This window comes from Montipora foliosa, chromosome 8 (genome assembly GCF_036669935.1).
Source record: "Montipora foliosa isolate CH-2021 chromosome 8, ASM3666993v2, whole genome shotgun sequence".
In the NCBI taxonomy this organism is placed as follows: domain Eukaryota; kingdom Metazoa; phylum Cnidaria; class Anthozoa; order Scleractinia; family Acroporidae; genus Montipora; species Montipora foliosa.
This window is the reverse complement of record NC_090876.1, coordinates 44,462,985-44,480,484: the sequence shown is the minus strand read 5'-3', so window position 1 is coordinate 44,480,484 and position 17,500 is coordinate 44,462,985. Positions and strand designations below refer to the sequence as shown.

The 17,500-nt window shown below is 37.3% G+C and overlaps 4 protein-coding genes and 1 pseudogene across 6 annotated transcripts in view; 4 read left to right on the top strand and 1 right to left on the bottom strand.

The window, feature by feature from the left end:
- The window catches only part of LOC138012862 (uncharacterized), a 63,034-nt gene that overhangs the window by 28,336 nt on the left and 17,198 nt on the right, over window positions 1–17,500 (bottom strand). The window contains exon 2 of one of the 3 annotated variants that reach the window (XR_011125089.1): window positions 15,453–15,689. The exons of the other annotated variants lie outside the window; for them this stretch is intronic. The gene's annotated coding sequence lies outside the window, so the exon portion shown is untranslated. Of the gene's footprint in view, window positions 1–15,452; window positions 15,690–17,500 lie in introns of those variants that run through there. 3 annotated transcript variants of the gene reach the window in all.
- LOC137968867 (uncharacterized) lies at window positions 2,527–3,694 on the top strand. Its single transcript, XM_068815339.1, has 2 exons — window positions 2,527–2,816; window positions 2,908–3,694. The coding sequence occupies exons 1-2, from the start codon at window positions 2,527–2,529 to the stop codon at window positions 3,692–3,694; spliced, it is 1,077 nt and encodes a 358-aa protein (XP_068671440.1).
- The window catches only part of LOC138012864 (uncharacterized), a 109,063-nt gene continuing 103,378 nt past the window's right edge, over window positions 11,816–17,500 (top strand). The window contains exon 1 of the mRNA XM_068859780.1: window positions 11,816–11,898. The gene's annotated coding sequence lies outside the window, so the exon portion shown is untranslated. The remainder of the gene's footprint in view (window positions 11,899–17,500) is intronic.
- Window positions 12,925–14,836, top strand: LOC137968866 (uncharacterized). The gene is made up of 4 exons (XM_068815338.1): window positions 12,925–13,030; window positions 13,178–13,364; window positions 14,118–14,216; window positions 14,503–14,836. Exons 2-4 carry the CDS (start codon window positions 13,273–13,275, stop codon window positions 14,834–14,836), a joined length of 525 nt encoding a protein of 174 aa, XP_068671439.1. The 5' UTR covers window positions 12,925–13,030; window positions 13,178–13,272.
- The window catches only part of LOC138012866 (uncharacterized), a 3,031-nt pseudogene continuing 273 nt past the window's right edge, over window positions 14,743–17,500 (top strand).

The following is a 17,500-nucleotide window of genomic DNA, read 5'->3' as shown; positions in this document are numbered from 1 at the left end:
AATCATTTCCCCAAAAAATCCTGTGGCACTCTAAAAGAACAACTCTTTGACTTTTAAACGCTAGGTTTTCAACGAATTATATGCAGTACCACGAGCTTAAATAATAGGCTAATTTTAGATAAGTTTTCTTCTCGATAAAAATAGGTCGGGCAAATTAAATTAGATTTTAAAAGGAAATAGCCGAGAATTGATAAAAATTGCTTTAACGGGATTTTTTGACATCGGTCAACAATATGTGGTAGATTTTATTGCTCTAAAGTGTTTTACTTTGTAACGCGAGGCGTCGTTAATCGCCCTAAATTTCACTTTGAAAAGGCGGCGTTTTCACAAAATTCAGTGATTATCGATTTTCTCGAAAACTAATCGATACTTAGTAAAATGAACTATGCAGTGTTTTGTTTTACATTAAGGTCTACCTAAAATGAGATTATGGGCCGAATTGATTTTTGAGCTGTTGCCACGAAATTTTGAAAATGTTTGATTTTTGGTAACATTTGCTCTTAATAGCCTTAACTGTTGAATTTAATAGAAAACGGCGCAATAACACAGGATATATGTTCTCTTTACAGTCTTACAATAAAACTTGATTACTGTTGAATTTAATAGAAAACGGCGCAATGACATAGGATCTTTGCTCTATTTACACTCTTACAATAAAACTTGTTTACTGTTGAATTTAATAGAAAACGGCGCAATAACATAGGCTATTTGTTCTATTTACAGTCTTACAATAAAACTTGATTACTGTTGAATTTAATAGAAAACGGCGCAATAACACAGGACATTTGTTCCATTTACAGTCTTACAATAAAACTTGATAACTGTTGAATTTAATATCGGACAGTCATTTCTGAAGCATCTTAAGGTCAAATCGTACAACCCGAAGAATCGGAGAATCGGAGAGTGAATTCTGGAGAATCTTAAGGTACAATCGCAGAACCGGAAGAATCGCGGAATCGGAGAGTGAATTCTGGAGAATCTTAAGGTACAATCGTAGAACCGGAAGAATCGGAGAACCGGAGAGTGAATTCTGGAGAATCTTAAGGTCAAATCGTACAACCCGAAGAATCGGAGAATCGGAGAGTGAATTCTGGAGAATCTTAAGGTACAATCGTAGAATCGAAAGAATCGGAGAATCGGAGAGTGAATTCTGGAGAATCTTAAGGTATAATCGTAGAATCGGAAGAATCGGAGAGTGAATTCTGCTTTCTGAAACATATTTTTAACGTAAACTCTCAAGGTAAAATCATCTTCAAGGTCTTAAGGTAAAGTCGTAGAATCGGAAGAATCGGAGAATTGGGCAAAGATTTCTGAAACATCTGAAAGTACAATCGTAGAATAGGAAGAATAGGACGGTATATTCGTAAAACATCAAAAACTGTAGTGGTTAAATCGGATAATAGTACCCCTAAATCGGTGTATATTATTCTACGATTTAGCCATAATCGCACTGCTTTCCCATTTTTGTGACTGCTTCATTCGTGAGCTGTTAGAAATGTTGTATGCTTCATTCTCAAAGAGTGGCGGCTAAAATACCGATACATGCCGGCACGAACAACTATAATCGTCGTCCACAATAGCACTCACAACAATTGTTGTGACTGTTTCATTCGTAGGTAGCGAAATTATTAAATACCCTCACAGCATGCTGCTCAGGAATGTTGTATGCGATATGTGCATGAACAACCACAAACTTCGTAGCACTTACAAATAAATGGGTGAATAATGCATCAATCAATTCCAGCGGTGCCCATCCCCCCCCCCCCCGGGCAATTGCGGGGCATTTGCTAAAGTTGTCAGTCCCGGGGGTGGGGCATTCGCAGTTTTATTGCGGCCCGGGGGCTGGGCATTAGCCTACCCCGGCGCGACCCCCGGGCATTTGACACACGTGTTTTCGAATTAACATGGAGGAGTTTATCGGAAAAGACGAGGCTTTCGTTAAAGACTGGCTTGTCCGTCACGGACTCGAAAAACTTGTGGATGTTTTTTAAAGGTATGTTTTCTCAATTTTAGGTATTTCTTCATTTATACTTGTAAGCATATGAATATATAAAAGCGGCAAGGGGAACTAACATCACAAAACAATCACTGACATGAAGACTGCGTAAACACGACTACTTCGCATTTTGCATTCAAAACTAGCCTAGCAATTTTTAAATTCATGAAAGCGGAGTGATATGAAATACTGAAGGGTTGCGAATTCAAATGATGCGATCTTCAAGACAGATCTTGCGAGCGTAAAATCCGATGAAAGATCATTTAAGATGTCTTGATTCTTGACAGACAAAGTAGCCTGCAAAATACAGGCGCCTATTGGAAGGCGACGATCCCGGGGGCGGGGCACTTGCCCTCTTTCTTCGTCCCCACCCCGGGGCATTTACACAGGTTATGTGTCCCCACCCCCGGGGAATTTGCCAATTTTTTTTTTTAAAATGCTAATGCCCGGGGCACTTTAACATCCGATGCAGATACAACATTACTCCAAACAGCCTGAAACTACGAACCTGTATGAAAGGTGTTAAGACCATGAAGATTATTCATAATGCCGAGAAGAAACTTCTTCAGGAACGAATAAGACAATGCGACTTTACGATCAGAAAGTACGAGGAGAGCGTAAAAGAACTGAAATCAAGTGTACAATCCAAGGTGTCAACAGAGATAAACAACCAAATTCTAACTCTCTTTGAGAAAACACATTCGTCGCACTTTGAGATGGCAAAGAGCCGCCAGAGGCAAAAGTTTGACCGCCTACTGAGTAAAGAAGAAACTCGATCATCGACGACAAACATTGGAGATACCAACATTGATCAGACAAAGTGGGTTATGAATCTCTCTGGCCGCCCTCTTTCCGATAGTGAACGCTCGGTTCTCATGAAAGGTCTGAATTTTAGCGTAACTCCATCAAAGATCCGTGGCAGCCACTGAACTGGCCTGTAATCAGCTAAAAGATAAAAGCCAAGCCGAGAGCCTAAGAAATGAAGTAGTTAAAATCGTAAGCAAGAGCAAACCCCCGAGATCAAACATCAGCAGAGCTGAAAGGGAAGCCATTAAGGCTCTGGCGAAAGACGATTCAATTGTAATCTTACCAGCGGACAAAGGGCGCACTACGGTAATCCTAAACAAACAAGATTATCACAACAAGGTGAAGGCTCTTCTAGACGATACCAATACGTATGAAAAACTGACATCTGACCCAACCAGAGCCATCAAAAACAAACTCATTCAAACCTTGAAGGAGTGGCGCAAAGAAGAGAGAATCCCTAATTATCTTCACAATCAACTGTACCCCACAGCAGAGAATGTCCCAAAGTTCTACGGGCTCCCCAAGATTCACAAGAAAGACGTACCGCTACGGCCAATAGTTTCGAGCATTGGCAGCGTGATGTACGATACTGCCAAGTTCCTTGCTAAGATTATGAAACCTCTGGTTGGCCTCAACAGTCATCACATCGTCAACAGTGAAGACTTTGTCAACAAGATCGCAGAACTTGAAGTACCCCCTGGACAGAAACTCGTTTCATACGATGTTTCCTCACTGTTTACCAGCATTCCGATCAATGAAGCCATTCCAGTTGTTAGAGCCAAACTGGAAAGTGACCAGAGCTTACCGGATAGATGCCCGTTAGATATCGCCCAATTATCTGTTCTACTAGAGATGTGCCTCTCGAGCACAAAACTTCACATTCCTGGGTGAAGTCTACAAACAAAAGAAAGGAGCCGCCATGGGTCTCCAATTTCCCCTGTAGTGGCCAATCTCTACATGGAACAGTTCGAGAGCAGAGCTCTGGACACCGCCCCCACCCCTCCAACTAAGTGGTATCGATATGTTGATGACACGATGGCCAAGATTCACGAAAACGCCGTCGATTCCTTCTCAGAACATCTAAACTCCATTGACCAACATATCCAGTTCACTTCGGAACAAGAAAAGGATGGCAGGATTCCTTTCCTTGATACCTGTGTGAGTATTAACCAAGATGGTTCTACCAAGATCTCCGTGTACCGCAAACCTACGCACACGGACCAGTACCTAAACTTCCAATCAAACCATCATCTATAACACAAAAGAGCTGTGGTTAACAACCTGATGTTGAGAGACAACACCTTGGTTACGGAAAACGATGACAGAACTAGAGAAACACAGCACGTCAAGCAAGCTCTAAAAATGAATAACTATCCAGAATGGATGCTAACAATACCACATCCAAAATCTACAACAGAAGATACCGAAGAGCCTCAAAACGAGAAGAAAATCTATGCATCAACGCCATACATCAAAGGAATCTCGGAACGCCTGCAAAGAGCTTTCAAGTCACACGAGGTTACACTTATTCATAAACCCGTCAATTCTCTAAGATCACAATTGGTACGTGTCAAGGACACAACTGTCAATCTCAAGAAATGCGGTACTGTGTACCAGATCCATTGTGAGAAGTGTAACAAGGAGTACGTTGGCGAAACGGCCCGCTCTCTGGAAATCAGAGTGAAAGAACACCAATCAAGAAGTTCATCAGCTATTCACGAGCATTGTCGCCTGGGGGGCCACTCGGTGGACCCAAATAAGACAAAAGTACTATCAACCGAAGTTAACACCTTCAAACGCAGGATAAAAGAAGCTATTCAAGGGGCCCGGTTAACTATTGGTTTTCATCCTACTTAAATGGCCGTGTCCAAACTACTCAAATCGATAAACAAATATCTTCTAAAAGAAACGGTGCTAACAGGGGTCCCACAAGGCTCTGTACTGAGCCCTCTACTTTTCTTGATTTATATTAATGATATTTATAATTCTTTTAAGAAGCTTTCTTTCTATTTAATTGCTGATGACACAAACCTGCTGTATGCTGACAAAGATTTGAAGTGTAACCAACATTGAATTGCAGAAAGTCTGTGACTGGTTGAATGCAAATAAGCTGACCATAAATGCAAAAAAGTCCAATTTTGTCGTCTTTAGGTCATCACAAAAGAAGCTTAGCTATCAGATCAATATTAGGATATACAATAATGCCTCAAATAGTGATACTTTTCTTGAATGCAAAGATTATGTAAAGTTCCTGAGTGTGCTCATCGATAAAAACTTAACTTGGAAGTATCATATCGACTACATTGCCTCTAAAATTAGTAGGGTTGTTGGAATTATATCACGATTAAGACACTCTGTCCCTCTAAATACTTTAATCCAAATTTACCGTTCTCTGATTTTCCCATATACATACTACGGAATTGCTGTTTGGGGCCAAGCTGCACAGGTCTATTTGAAGAAGGTCTTTATCTTACAAAAGCGAGCTCTTCGGCTAATGTTCTTTGCTGGTAATAGATCTCATGCTATTCCTTTGTTTGTCTCTGCTAATGTCTTACCCCTCAATATGCTTTATTTTGAAACAGTGTGTTCTCTTATGCACGACATATCTACCAATTCTGCGCCTCAGAATATCTGTGATGTTTTTACCTGCTCATCTGACGTTCATACATCTAACACTAGATTTTCTGATGCTGGTAATTTATATGTTAATAAATCAAGACTAATAAGATTAATCAATTTTTACTTGCGGTACTTTGGTAATGAGGATGATTATGTTGATGTCTCTACGTTAATGTTTATATGTAATTTATATGTATTTTTTCTAATTTGTTACTCATGCGCAGTAAGCGCATGTGGTATAAAATGCCCTCCGTTTCTTGTTTTCCGTGTCACATTAGTGCATGGAAATTTATGCTTGCATACATTTACATACATGACTGTAACTTTACGTGGGGCGGGGGATCTGGGATTATTCAAAACAATTAATAGCTGCTGATCTTTGAGAACCTTAGAGCAGTTTTGAGCGAAATTGAGAATACCTGAGAAAAACTGATCCGACTTTTAGCAATCTGAACTGTTCTTAGAACTACTGTTATTGTATGGGCATGCAACGAAGTCAAAATGGGGAATTCTTTCAACAATACAGACTAGTCGTTGATATGCATTCTGTTTATTTGGTTGCAAAGGAATTTAGAGGATCCTTCAAGGTGAAATTCTGGTTTTTTGTCTTAATTTTGTTTTACTTAGAGGTCATTTATTTGCCAGTATTGAAAAGTTTGGTTCACATTTATGAAATGTAACAAATTATCATCTGTGGCTTTACAAAGATCTATTTGTATCGCTTTTACATTCCTGAGTTAATTCGACTCGCAAATGACGTACAAACAACCCAGGTCCAGGAATTGTTGATCCAACTAAAACTATTGCCGCACCATACAGTCAAGGTAATGTTGAAGTATTTGGTACGGCAAATGCAGGCACACAACGTGTGACAATGTCTGTGTTGGCGCTTGTTTAAAATTTCAGGAATCCAATAACCTCTCCAGCTGACTTCGTTCAAATTATAAACATTGGGAATAATATGTATTCAGCTTTGTCACAATCATGCAAACAGGGACTCCTATCTAATTTTGACAGATTTGCCTGTTATGGTTATAACTTAAGCTACATTAATTATCACTTGACATACAGTGATAGTTATAGTGGTTTGCTAAATAGTGCACTGCCTATAATTTCAGACTTTCCTTATGTTATATCAATGTTAGCTGCCTTTGAATCTTTGCTCATGGGTAATTATCATGCATATATTTTAACACTTGAACTTTACACAGTAGCAATATATTGTCTGCCTAATGGGAGGTGTTAAATGTTTACTCTCATAGCAGAGATTTATTAGGTATGGGACCCATTTGCAACATGTACTTCAATTGAAATAGATTCATTAATGAATTTGGTACAACATTTTCAGAATATATGTGCGCAAACATCTGTTACGTATGAGATTAAAATGTGTTAACATTATTAAAATGTAAAGCAACAGTGGAAGCATTGTTCATTCGATATATGTTCAAAACCAAAATTTTAGACCCTAGGAGCACTTAAATGATGTTTATCTTTGTTCTTGCAAAGAATGTTCTGCTGTGTCATTTTATTCTATTTGTTTTTCCACCTCAAAAGTCTTGTAACTATTGCACCTCTCAAACAGTTGATAGTGTCATTGTGAATGGAAGAGCAATTTATCAGAAATGTTACTCCCGCAAAATATGTTTTTATCTCCGATTTTCTAAAGAAATTAGACGTAGGCCGCTGGCCATGTAAAAGTTATTCATAGAGCAAGCTGTCAGGGAAATTTATCTTGTAATGTGGTTCCCAGTAAACAACAGCTTAGAACTGCCATTTTGGATAATAAGGAAAGCAGCACAGGCTTTTTGATGTGAATTTCTAGCTACTGCATTAGTTGTGTTTTCAAGTGGTACGCAAAGCAAAAGATGAGTAGCCACGTTTTTGTATACAATGGTTCTGAACCAAAAAATGTAACAAAAGTATTTTCAAATGTAGATTCTGTTATTGATCTCTTTTGTTCTATTATTCAAAGTAAATTTAATTGTTTTGAAACAACCTATGAGGTTGCATTTCTTACATGTTTATGTGAATTATCAAATATAGAAAGGAAACAAATAATAAGAAAGCATAAATCTACTTCAGAAATTGCAGCAAACTGGAAGAAAGAGGAGAGAAATTTACAGCCCAATGGACGTAGAGAAAAAATAAAAACTTCCTTCAAATTGTTTTGAAAAGTACAGGTCTATGGACCCATCGAAAAAAACCGACTCTTTCAAATAAAGATGAAAAGTATAGGTCAATGAACTCACACAATAGGAGCAACTTCTCTCAAATAGATTCTTGTAACACCTAATGTATATACCTCTTTTTGTGCCCTTATGATGGTACAACTAGCCAAGATGTTTTATATTGGGTGGACTTTTATCGCCATGGCCTGGTTTTTAACGTCATTTTGGTTCGTTCATTTACGCGGAACATGGCTCCAATCATCATTTTCATTTTTTTATTAAAATGATTTACATTTAAAGGATCTTGATATCAGCAGGCAAGTCAGAAATTTAAAGAAAACGACAAAACTTTTGAAATTGCAAGACATGTTTCGACAGAAACTTCTGTCGTCTTCAGTTGATTAATGTACAAAGCGTTAAGTTGAATTTATAAGTACCGAAAAAGTGCTAATTATGCCAGTAACAACAGAATGTACATAAAACACCTACAGAATTCCGAACAAAGTCATTGTCACGTTTTATGTACATTCCGTTGTTACAGGCATAATTAGCACTTTTTCCGTACTTATAAATTGAACTTAACGCTTTGTACATTAATCAACTGTCTTGCAATTTCAAAAGTTTTGTCGTTTTCTTTAAATTTAAATTTGACAAGAGGCTCTAAGTAGGCTATACTCATGCGATACCAGGTTATTTGTACTTTTGTTGACAGTTTAATAATAATAATAATAATAATAATAATAATAATAATAATAATAATAACAACAACAACAACTAATTATTGTACATCACAAAACGAGGTATACATTACGTGTTACAAGAATCTATTTGAGAGAAGTTGCTCTTTATTGTGTGAGTTCATTGACCTATACTTTTCATCTTTATTTGAAAGAGTCAGTTTTTTTCGATGGGTCCATAGACCTGTACTTTTCAAAACAATTTGAAGGAAGTTTTTATTTTTTCTCTACGTCCATTGGGCTGTAAATTTCTCTCCTCTTTCTTCCAGTTTGCTGCAATTTCTGAAGTAGATTTATGCTTTCTTATTACTTGTTTTCTTTCTATATTTGATAATTCACATAAACATCTAAGAAGTGCAACCTCATAGGTTGTTTCAAAACAATTAAATTTACTTTGAATAATAGAACAAAAGAGATCAATAACAGAATCTACATTTGAAAATACTTTTGTTACATTTTTTGGTTCAGAACCATTGTATACAAAAACGTGGCTACTCATCTTTTGCTTTGCGTACCACTGGAAAACACAACTAATGCAGTAGCTAGAAATTCACATCAAAAAGCCTGTGCTGCTTTCCTTATTATCCAAAATGGCAATTTTAAGCTGTTGTTTACTGGGAACCACATTACAAGATAAATTTCCCTGACAGCTTGCTCTATGAATAACTTTTACATGGCCAGCGGCCTACGTCTAATTTCTTTAGAAAATCAGAGATAAAAACATATTTTGCGGGAGTAACATTTCTGATAAATTGCTCTTCCATTCACAATGACACTATCAACTGTTTGAGAGGTGCAATAGTTACAAGACTTTTGAGGTGGAAAAACAAATAGAATAAAATGACACAGCAGAACATTCTTTGCAAGAACAAAGATAAACATCATTTAAGTGCTCCTAGGGTCTAAAATTTTGGTTTTGAACATATATCGAATGAACAATGCTTCCACTGTTGCTTTACATTTTAATAATGTTAACACATTTTAATCTCATACGTAACAGATGTTTGTGCACATATATTCTGAAAATGTTGTACCAAATTCATTAATGAATCTATTTCAATTGAAGCTGCAAACGGGTCCCATACCTAATAAATCTCTGCCATGAGAGTAAAAAATTTACACCTCCCATTACGCAGACAATATATTGCTACTGTGTAAAGTTCAAGTGTTAAAATACATGCATGATAATTACCCATGAGCAAAGAATCAAAGGCAGCTAACATTGATATAACATAAGGAAAGTCTGAAATTATAGGAAGTGCACTATTTAGCAAACCACTATAACTATCACTGTATGTCAAGTGATAATTAATGTAGCTTAAGTTATAACCATAACAGGCAAATCTGTCAAAATTAGATAGGAGTCCCTGTTTGCATGATTGTGACAAAGCTGAATACATATTATTCCCAATGTTTATAATTTGAACCAAGTCAGCTGAAGAGGTTATTGGATTCCTGAAATTTTAAACAAGCGCCAACACAGACATTGCCACACGTTGTGTGCCTGCATTTGCCGTACCAAATACTTCAACATTACCTTGACTGTATAGTGCGGCAATAGTTTTAGTTGGATCAACAATTCCTGGACCTGGGTTGTTTGTACGTCATGTGCGAGTCGAATTAACTCAGGAATGTAGGAATGTAAAATGTAAGCGATACAAATAGATCTTTGTAAAGCCACAGATAATTTGTTACATTTCATAAATGTGAACCAAACTTTTCAATACTGGCAAATAAATGGCCTCTAAGTAAAACAAAATTAAGACAGAAAACCAGAATTTCCCCTTGAAGCATTCTCTAAATTCCTTTGCAACCAAATAAACAGAATGCATATCAACGACTAGTCTGTATTGTTGAAAGAATTCCCCATTTTGACTTCGTTGCATGCCCATACAATAACAGTAGTTCTAAGAACAGTTCAGATTGCTAAAAGTTGGATCAGGTTTTCTCAGGTATTCTCAATTTCGCTCAAAACTGCACTAAGGTTCTCAAAGATCAGCAGCTCTTAATTGTTTTGAATAATCCCCTACCACCCGCCCCACGTAAAGTTACAGTCATGTATGTAAATGTATGCAAGCTTAAATTTCCATGCACTAATATGACACGGAAAACAAGAAACGGAAGGGCATTCTATACCTTATGCGCTTATTGCGCATGAGTAACAAATTAGAAAAAATATATATAAATTTTAAACATTAACGTAGAGACATCAACATAATCATCCTCATTACCAAGTACCGCAAGTAAAAATTGATTAATCTTATTAGTCTTGATTTATTAACATATAAATTACCAGCATCAGAAAATCTAGTGTTAGATGTATGAACGTCAGATGAGCAGGTAAAAACATCACAGATATTCTGAGGCGCAGAATTGGTAGATATGTCGTGCATACGAGAACACACTGTTTCAAAATAAAGCATATTGAGGGGTAAGATATTAGCAGAGACAAACAAAGGAATAGCGTGAGATCTATTACCAGCAAAGAACATTAGCCGAAGAGCTCGCTTTTGTAAGATAAAGACCTTCCTAAAATAGACCTGTGCAGCTTGGCCCCAAACAGCAATTCCGTAGTATGTATATGGGAAAATCAGAGAACGGTAAATTTGGATTAAAGTATTTAGAGGGACAGAGTGTCTTAATCGTGATATAATTCCAACAACCCTACTAATTTTAGAGGCAATGTAGTCGATATGATACTTCCAAGTTAAGTTTTTATCGATGAGCAAACCAAGGAACTTTACATAATCTTTGCATTCAAGAAAAGTATCACTATTTGAGGCATTATTGTATATCCTAATATTGATCTGATAGCTAAGCTTCTTTTGCGATGGCCTAAAGACGACAAAATTGGACTTTTTTGCATTTATGGTCAGCTTATTTGCATTCATCCAGTCACAGACTTTCTGCAATTCGATGTTGGTTACTCTTCAAATTCTTGTCAGCATACAGCAGGTTTGTATCATCAGCAAATAAATAGAAAGAAAGCTTCTTAGAATAATTATAAATATCATTAATATAAATCAAGAAAGTATAGGGCCCAGTACAGAGCCTTGTGGGACCCCTGTTAGCACCGTTTCTTTTAGAAGATATTTGTTTATCGATGAGTAGTTTGGACACGGCCATTTAAGTAGGATGAAAACCAATCGTTAACCGGGCCAGATTGCAATTCGCTACTATCCGGACTGCCACAAAACCTCCTTGAAAAACTTCAATATGTACAGAACTCTGCTGCCCGTTTACTATCATTCACTCAGAAGAATGAACATATTACTCCGATACTTAAAGAACTCCACTGGTTGCCTGTTGCTGTCAGAATTGAATTTAAGATCGTAGTACTAGTTTTTAAGGCATAACACGGCACTGCGCCACTCTATATATCTGACATGATCACTAAATATGAACCGACCAGGTCTTTACGCTCTTCCTCCAAAAGACTCCTCGTTGCTCTCATTAGTTTACGGAAAACGAAGTTTACCGAAAGGAAACCGAAAATTTAAGCTTTGAGATGCGAGTTTGGCGCTCCTTAAGCTTTAGGATCATTTGCAGAGGGCGCCGTTCTGTTCAGGTAAGTGAAATTTTCACTCACTGAAGGAACATGTAGATTTTACCTCCAAAAAGCTTTGTACTTGCTTCAGTGTAAAACACAGGGAGTAATTTGACATCACCTCAAAAGTCTGAAGGCCAGAACCCTTCTCTCCGAACATCTAAGCTTTGAGATGCAAGTTTTGCCGGGCCTTAAGCTTTAGGACCATTGGCAGAGGGGGACGTTCTGTTCAAGTGAGTGAAATTGGCCGTATTTATACTAGCGGACGTCTAAGACGTCCAGACGCATTAAACGTCTGGCCGTATGTGCGACTAATATAAATACGGGACTCACTTAAAGGAGCTATGTAACAGACTGCGCATGTGCGCGAAGAAGCGTTTCATCTTGAAAACGTTCGCCAACTTTTTCAAGTTCTGCGGGTGATTCAATATCAAGAGTTTATCGTTTTTTATCTCAGCCATCCGTTAACAGTTCGTATAGTCAGACGTTCGTTACTATTTCACAGCCTTCTTAGAAGGTTCCTGTGTGTTTTTGTTTCAATTACTCTGGTCAACGGCTTATTTGAGGTCAACTGTTTGCAGTTAACAAAATGTCCTCTCATGGAGGCCGCCGATCAGGAAGCGGCCGCAGGAAAATCTTCGCCAGCCAGTCAGCGAGGCTTCAGTTTTGGCGAAAGACTCATAAAATGATTTCGTTGGATGGAACAATTTTTTCATCTTGGGTTTCTGCGAGGATCAAGAGCGGATATCACAACGATTCCATGTTTGCTGCCCATCTTCTATCGCTCGAGAGAAGAAGAAGGTACATGCATAAAATGTCTGTTCAGCCGGTCTGCTAGCGGTCTAATTTTGAGTTAATCAGTTGTTTTGAATGTATGTATCTATTTTCTTTTATAGGGAAATTGCATCAACCGTTTGTAAAAAAAGAGGGGCATCGTCCATAAACCTTCCTTCCTAGTCCTAAAACTGAAAGGCCCAAAAAAGATCAAGAAATATCTGTACTTCCACATTCTACGCTATTCTATAAGAGTGAAGTATATTCCTCTCTATATTGAAGGGCCACTGTTGTCATCCACTCCTTTGCAAGAATTATCTGTACCAGGACAAGAAAAAGTTGATTATTCTGTTGTCACTGTGGGCAATGATAATTCGAGGTGAGTAAGCATTTATTTCTTGTTTTGAATAACTTTCTAATGCGGCTTGAAAACTGGGTCTGTAAGGGAACCTCTATAAACAAGTGGTATGAGTTACATTTATAGTTCCTTGCTGGTTCAAAGTTGTTTATTTTATCTCCTGTTTAGTGATGTGGATGTGGATGTAACAGGAATTGCTGTTTCAGAGTTGTCAACTCGTAACGTTAGTTACAGTGTTCTAAATGACTCAGTAATAACGGTTGATGATGCAGACAAGTACCAGGATACTGATGAGTCCACACACACTGACTCATGAGACAGTGAAAGTGATTGTATGGAAAGAAATTCACCTACAGTATGTATTGATTTTGGTTATTGTTTATTTGTAATGTGGCACTTATTTTGTTGCGACTTTGTAAGAAATCCACGATAAAGTTTTTCTATTCTGTCTCAAGTATTCAGTGCTTTCGATAAACACCGACAGCCAATGAAACTTGTTTACTGCTCTCCTCAGAGGAGTCGGCAACTTTGGACCTTAAAACTGAAGTAACTATGGAAAAACTCGTTCAAACCTTGTTGGTACAGTAGGTTACTCTACTTAAACCAGCTTTCTACTGTACTTCAAAAAGCAATGCTTTATCTGGGTCTTGTACAATATTGGCATCTGAGGTTAGTGGGCATCATGATGCTAGTGAATGTTAATTCTCACTAGCCAATATTATTACGGTATTGAAACTGTGTCATGTGAGTTCAAGTGTGTCCCACTTCAACAGTCAAGGAGTAAATGGTAATTGAATCAATCAAGGAAGGAATGTGAGCATCACAACTTTAGAATCAGTAGCAAAGTACAGTATTATTATTCTTTAATTTCTTTCTTGGTTTAAAATTTATTTCCCTTTGTTTGAAACTCATTATCATACACTATCATACCAATAAACAAACAAAATAAAAATTTAAGCCAAGGAAAAAAATGAACCACAACATATAAATCCATTGCAAAGCTTTTACTTTCAAATTGGCTTGCAATGTAGTGTAAGTGTACCAAACAAAACCAGTAATACAATAATTGTAATCACTGAATGGTCTAATATTAATTTTGTTTTGAAAGTGTTTTTTTCAGTGTACAAGAAGCCTTGCAGGATCTAGATGATCACATTATTGATTGCGAGAGTGCAATTAGCGACAGTTCTGAAGTATATGACACTGGGTAAGTTTGTAAGTTAACATGTTGTTTCCGGGAGATAAATCTTATGACTAAGCAAGTCAAATAGAACTTGTTATAATAGTGTGTATGGTGTGATCTGATCCAGTGGAGGGCATCACATTTGGGTGAAGATATTGGCAGTCAATACAGCTCGAGTGATTCTAAATCAAAGGCCAAAGGATAGTGAAACACAATCAATTACTAATTTTATTGATACCAGAAGACAAATTAACCAAAAAGAAACATTGGCATTAATTAACAGGTATTCTTGAATTATCTGACCTTCTAGATTTGACATAGAAGATGAGAAAGAGATGAGTGACCAAGATGATGACAACGAGCTTAGAATTGAAACAGATTCAGCCTCAAATCCTGTTGAAAGAACTGAAGCTGATCTGACAATTGAATTGCCAGTGCAAGATTGTCCTGTTTTATCTCAAAACCCTGCCATTGTTTCTCCATCAACAGCGCCAGCTGCATTACCCATGCCTTCTGTTTCTAGCATTCCCACTGTGCCCATACAATATCCCAAGCTTAGTAGGCTAGAGGAGCAGGGTACCCTTAAGGAAGAAGTCTCACTGGTCCAGGATACCAAAGTGATTTGCTCACTTGATTTGTTCTAGGATCTCTTTAAGTATTGCCGTCAACCTGGCTGTGCTGATCAAGCAATCATTAAACACCACACTAATGGTCCTACTTTGATAGTCAACTGGAAGTGTTCATCATGTTCAAAGTTTACATCATCAAAAGATGTAAATGATATGTATGTAAATAACCTACAAACAGCTGCTGCCATCCTGCTATCAGGGAACAGTTTCTTTAAAATTGAGAAAATGGCTAGATTTATGGGTCTGTCCTTCTTCTCAGATGCCACATTCTACCGGGTGCAGAGACTGTACCTGATACCTGTAGTTAATGAGTGGTGGTCATGGCAGAGGGAGCAGATTCTTAAAGATTTTATTGATAAAGAAGTGATTGTCTGTGGTGATGACCAGTGTGATTCTCCTGGGCATACAGCTAAGAATTTATGTTATTTCTTGATGGAGCTGGTCAGTGGCTATATCCTAGAGGTTGAGGTGAAGGACAAACGTCATGTTAATTTGGTGTCTGTTAACATGGAGAAAAGGGCATTACAGAGTGCACTTCAGCGGCTTAAAGGAGTCTTGAATGTTGTTGAAATTGTCACTGATGCCTCTTCAACGATAAAAAAGTTGATTGGTAAGATTAAACAAGCAATACTCAACCATGTTTATCACTCTTACTTTATTTTGTTAACTGCATTATGTTCCTCTACACGATATTGCATCAAAAACTCATGGCTTGCAAGCACATTCTATGTCACTCGATTCTGTCTGCATGGCTGCCCTATTGTCCTTCGGCAAAGTGTTCGCTGCTTGCTTTCCTTTACATTGACTAGTTTTTTCTTGAAAGAAATAGACTGTTATTCAAGTTTGGCATCCTTTTGCAGGCCATAATCTAAAAAGAAACATATAGCACTAGTCACTTTCCCAATTTGTGGTTTTTGTTCTTTTTTTCAGCTGACGAGTTTCAAGGAGTGTTCCACAGTCTGGATGTGTGGCACAAATCAAAGAGTATAAGGAAGTGCCTGGCAAAGGTAATATTTTCTCCAGCAGGCAATCAATTCTTATGGCAATGTTGGTATTATTTGAGATAATAACTGTCTAACTACAGGAAAAATTATTTCATGGTTAGCAGAACACTTTTTACATTGTCGATACTATTCTCTGCTGACTCGATACTTATAGGTTGGAAAATTAAAAGACATGGACAAGATAAAGGATTGGGCAGATGACATAATCCTGCATTTCTGGCATAGTGCAAGCAGCTGCAAGGACACGGCAACAACCAGTGACGACGAGGCTGTTGAAATCATGAAGGTAGTCATACTGTTGCATACAAGTTTCACCTCTTTCACATATCGGCAGTGACAGTCTTCCTTAGAATTGAATGTTATTGTAATATATATTTTTTTGCAGAATAGCAAACATATAGCAGCCCAGTCGAAATGTTTTGAATTAGTAGGCAGGATATCCAAAGTACTAGGCAGCAAAGGCAAAAACTTGTGTGGTTTTTCTTTTGATATTACTAAACCCACACAATATGAGTTTTGAGTAGGCAGAAGAATAATATTCCACTGGAAGCGGCAAAATTGTCAACTACCGGCTCATTTTTACTAGGCTGATACAGTCTCTTTTGTTTTTTATAATAAATGGATTGGACTTCTGCATCATGTGTGTGACGAACATGACTGGGTTGGAGGTAGTTGTGAACACGATGAGTTACAAGAACATAGCCTTCCATGGTTTGACCGCAGGGATAAGGACTTTGAAGCGCTTCAGAAGATCATTTTAGAAGCTCAGCTCCTTGCAAGCTTCAAATCTTATGTTAGATTCAGGTAACCAAAAGGGAGGCTTAGTGTTTGACGTACATTAACAAATGTCATTTTAATGTTTTAAAAATAATAGTACATCAAACAAGTCTTTTTATCCATTTTTCAGACCACACGTTTATCAAAAAGCAATATTTTTTACCAGATTAGACATGTCTTGAAGTCAGATTAGACAACAGACATAAGACAAAATGTAGTTTCCTCCTTTTTAGTGTTACAACTAAAATGTGATGTAAAGTTTGTTTAAAGGTAGGATTGACAATTAGCAAGTAAATTATTCATTTTCAACCAAGTTCTCGTCTCGTCAGAACTACATGTAATGCATGTAGAAAAGGAAAATTATTCTTATAATTAAGGATTAGCAAGTTGAAGAAATTCATTACTTAATTAATATTCTATTAACAATAAATTATTGTCATTGATTATCATTTGTTTGCTCCAGGCATACCGGAAGTATCGAGTGTGCTAACAATCTTTCACTGGCATATGCATCCAAAAGATGTTCATACAGGTTTGTGATTACCGTTGTTTACATTGTTACTCAATACTATTATTTCATTTCTGTTTTCCATTCTATATTCAAATCAGGTGGCACATATTCTCCATTTCTAGCCTTCAGTAAATAACACAGTTACCTTTCAAGATTTCTAGCGGTACTTTGATTTTAACTTTGCCTTACCATAGGGAATAGAGATAATTACTGGAACACAATAAAATGAAAGGAAGTTTAGACTTGAAACTGCTTCTAAGTTAAGAGGTCATTCGGTATCTGGCAGAACCAATAAAGGGATGATTTGGTGCTGCAGTCAAAGCAATTTCAAATGACTAGAAACTGGAACCTATGAAATGCTCGCTCTTGCCTTTGAAACATCTTCAA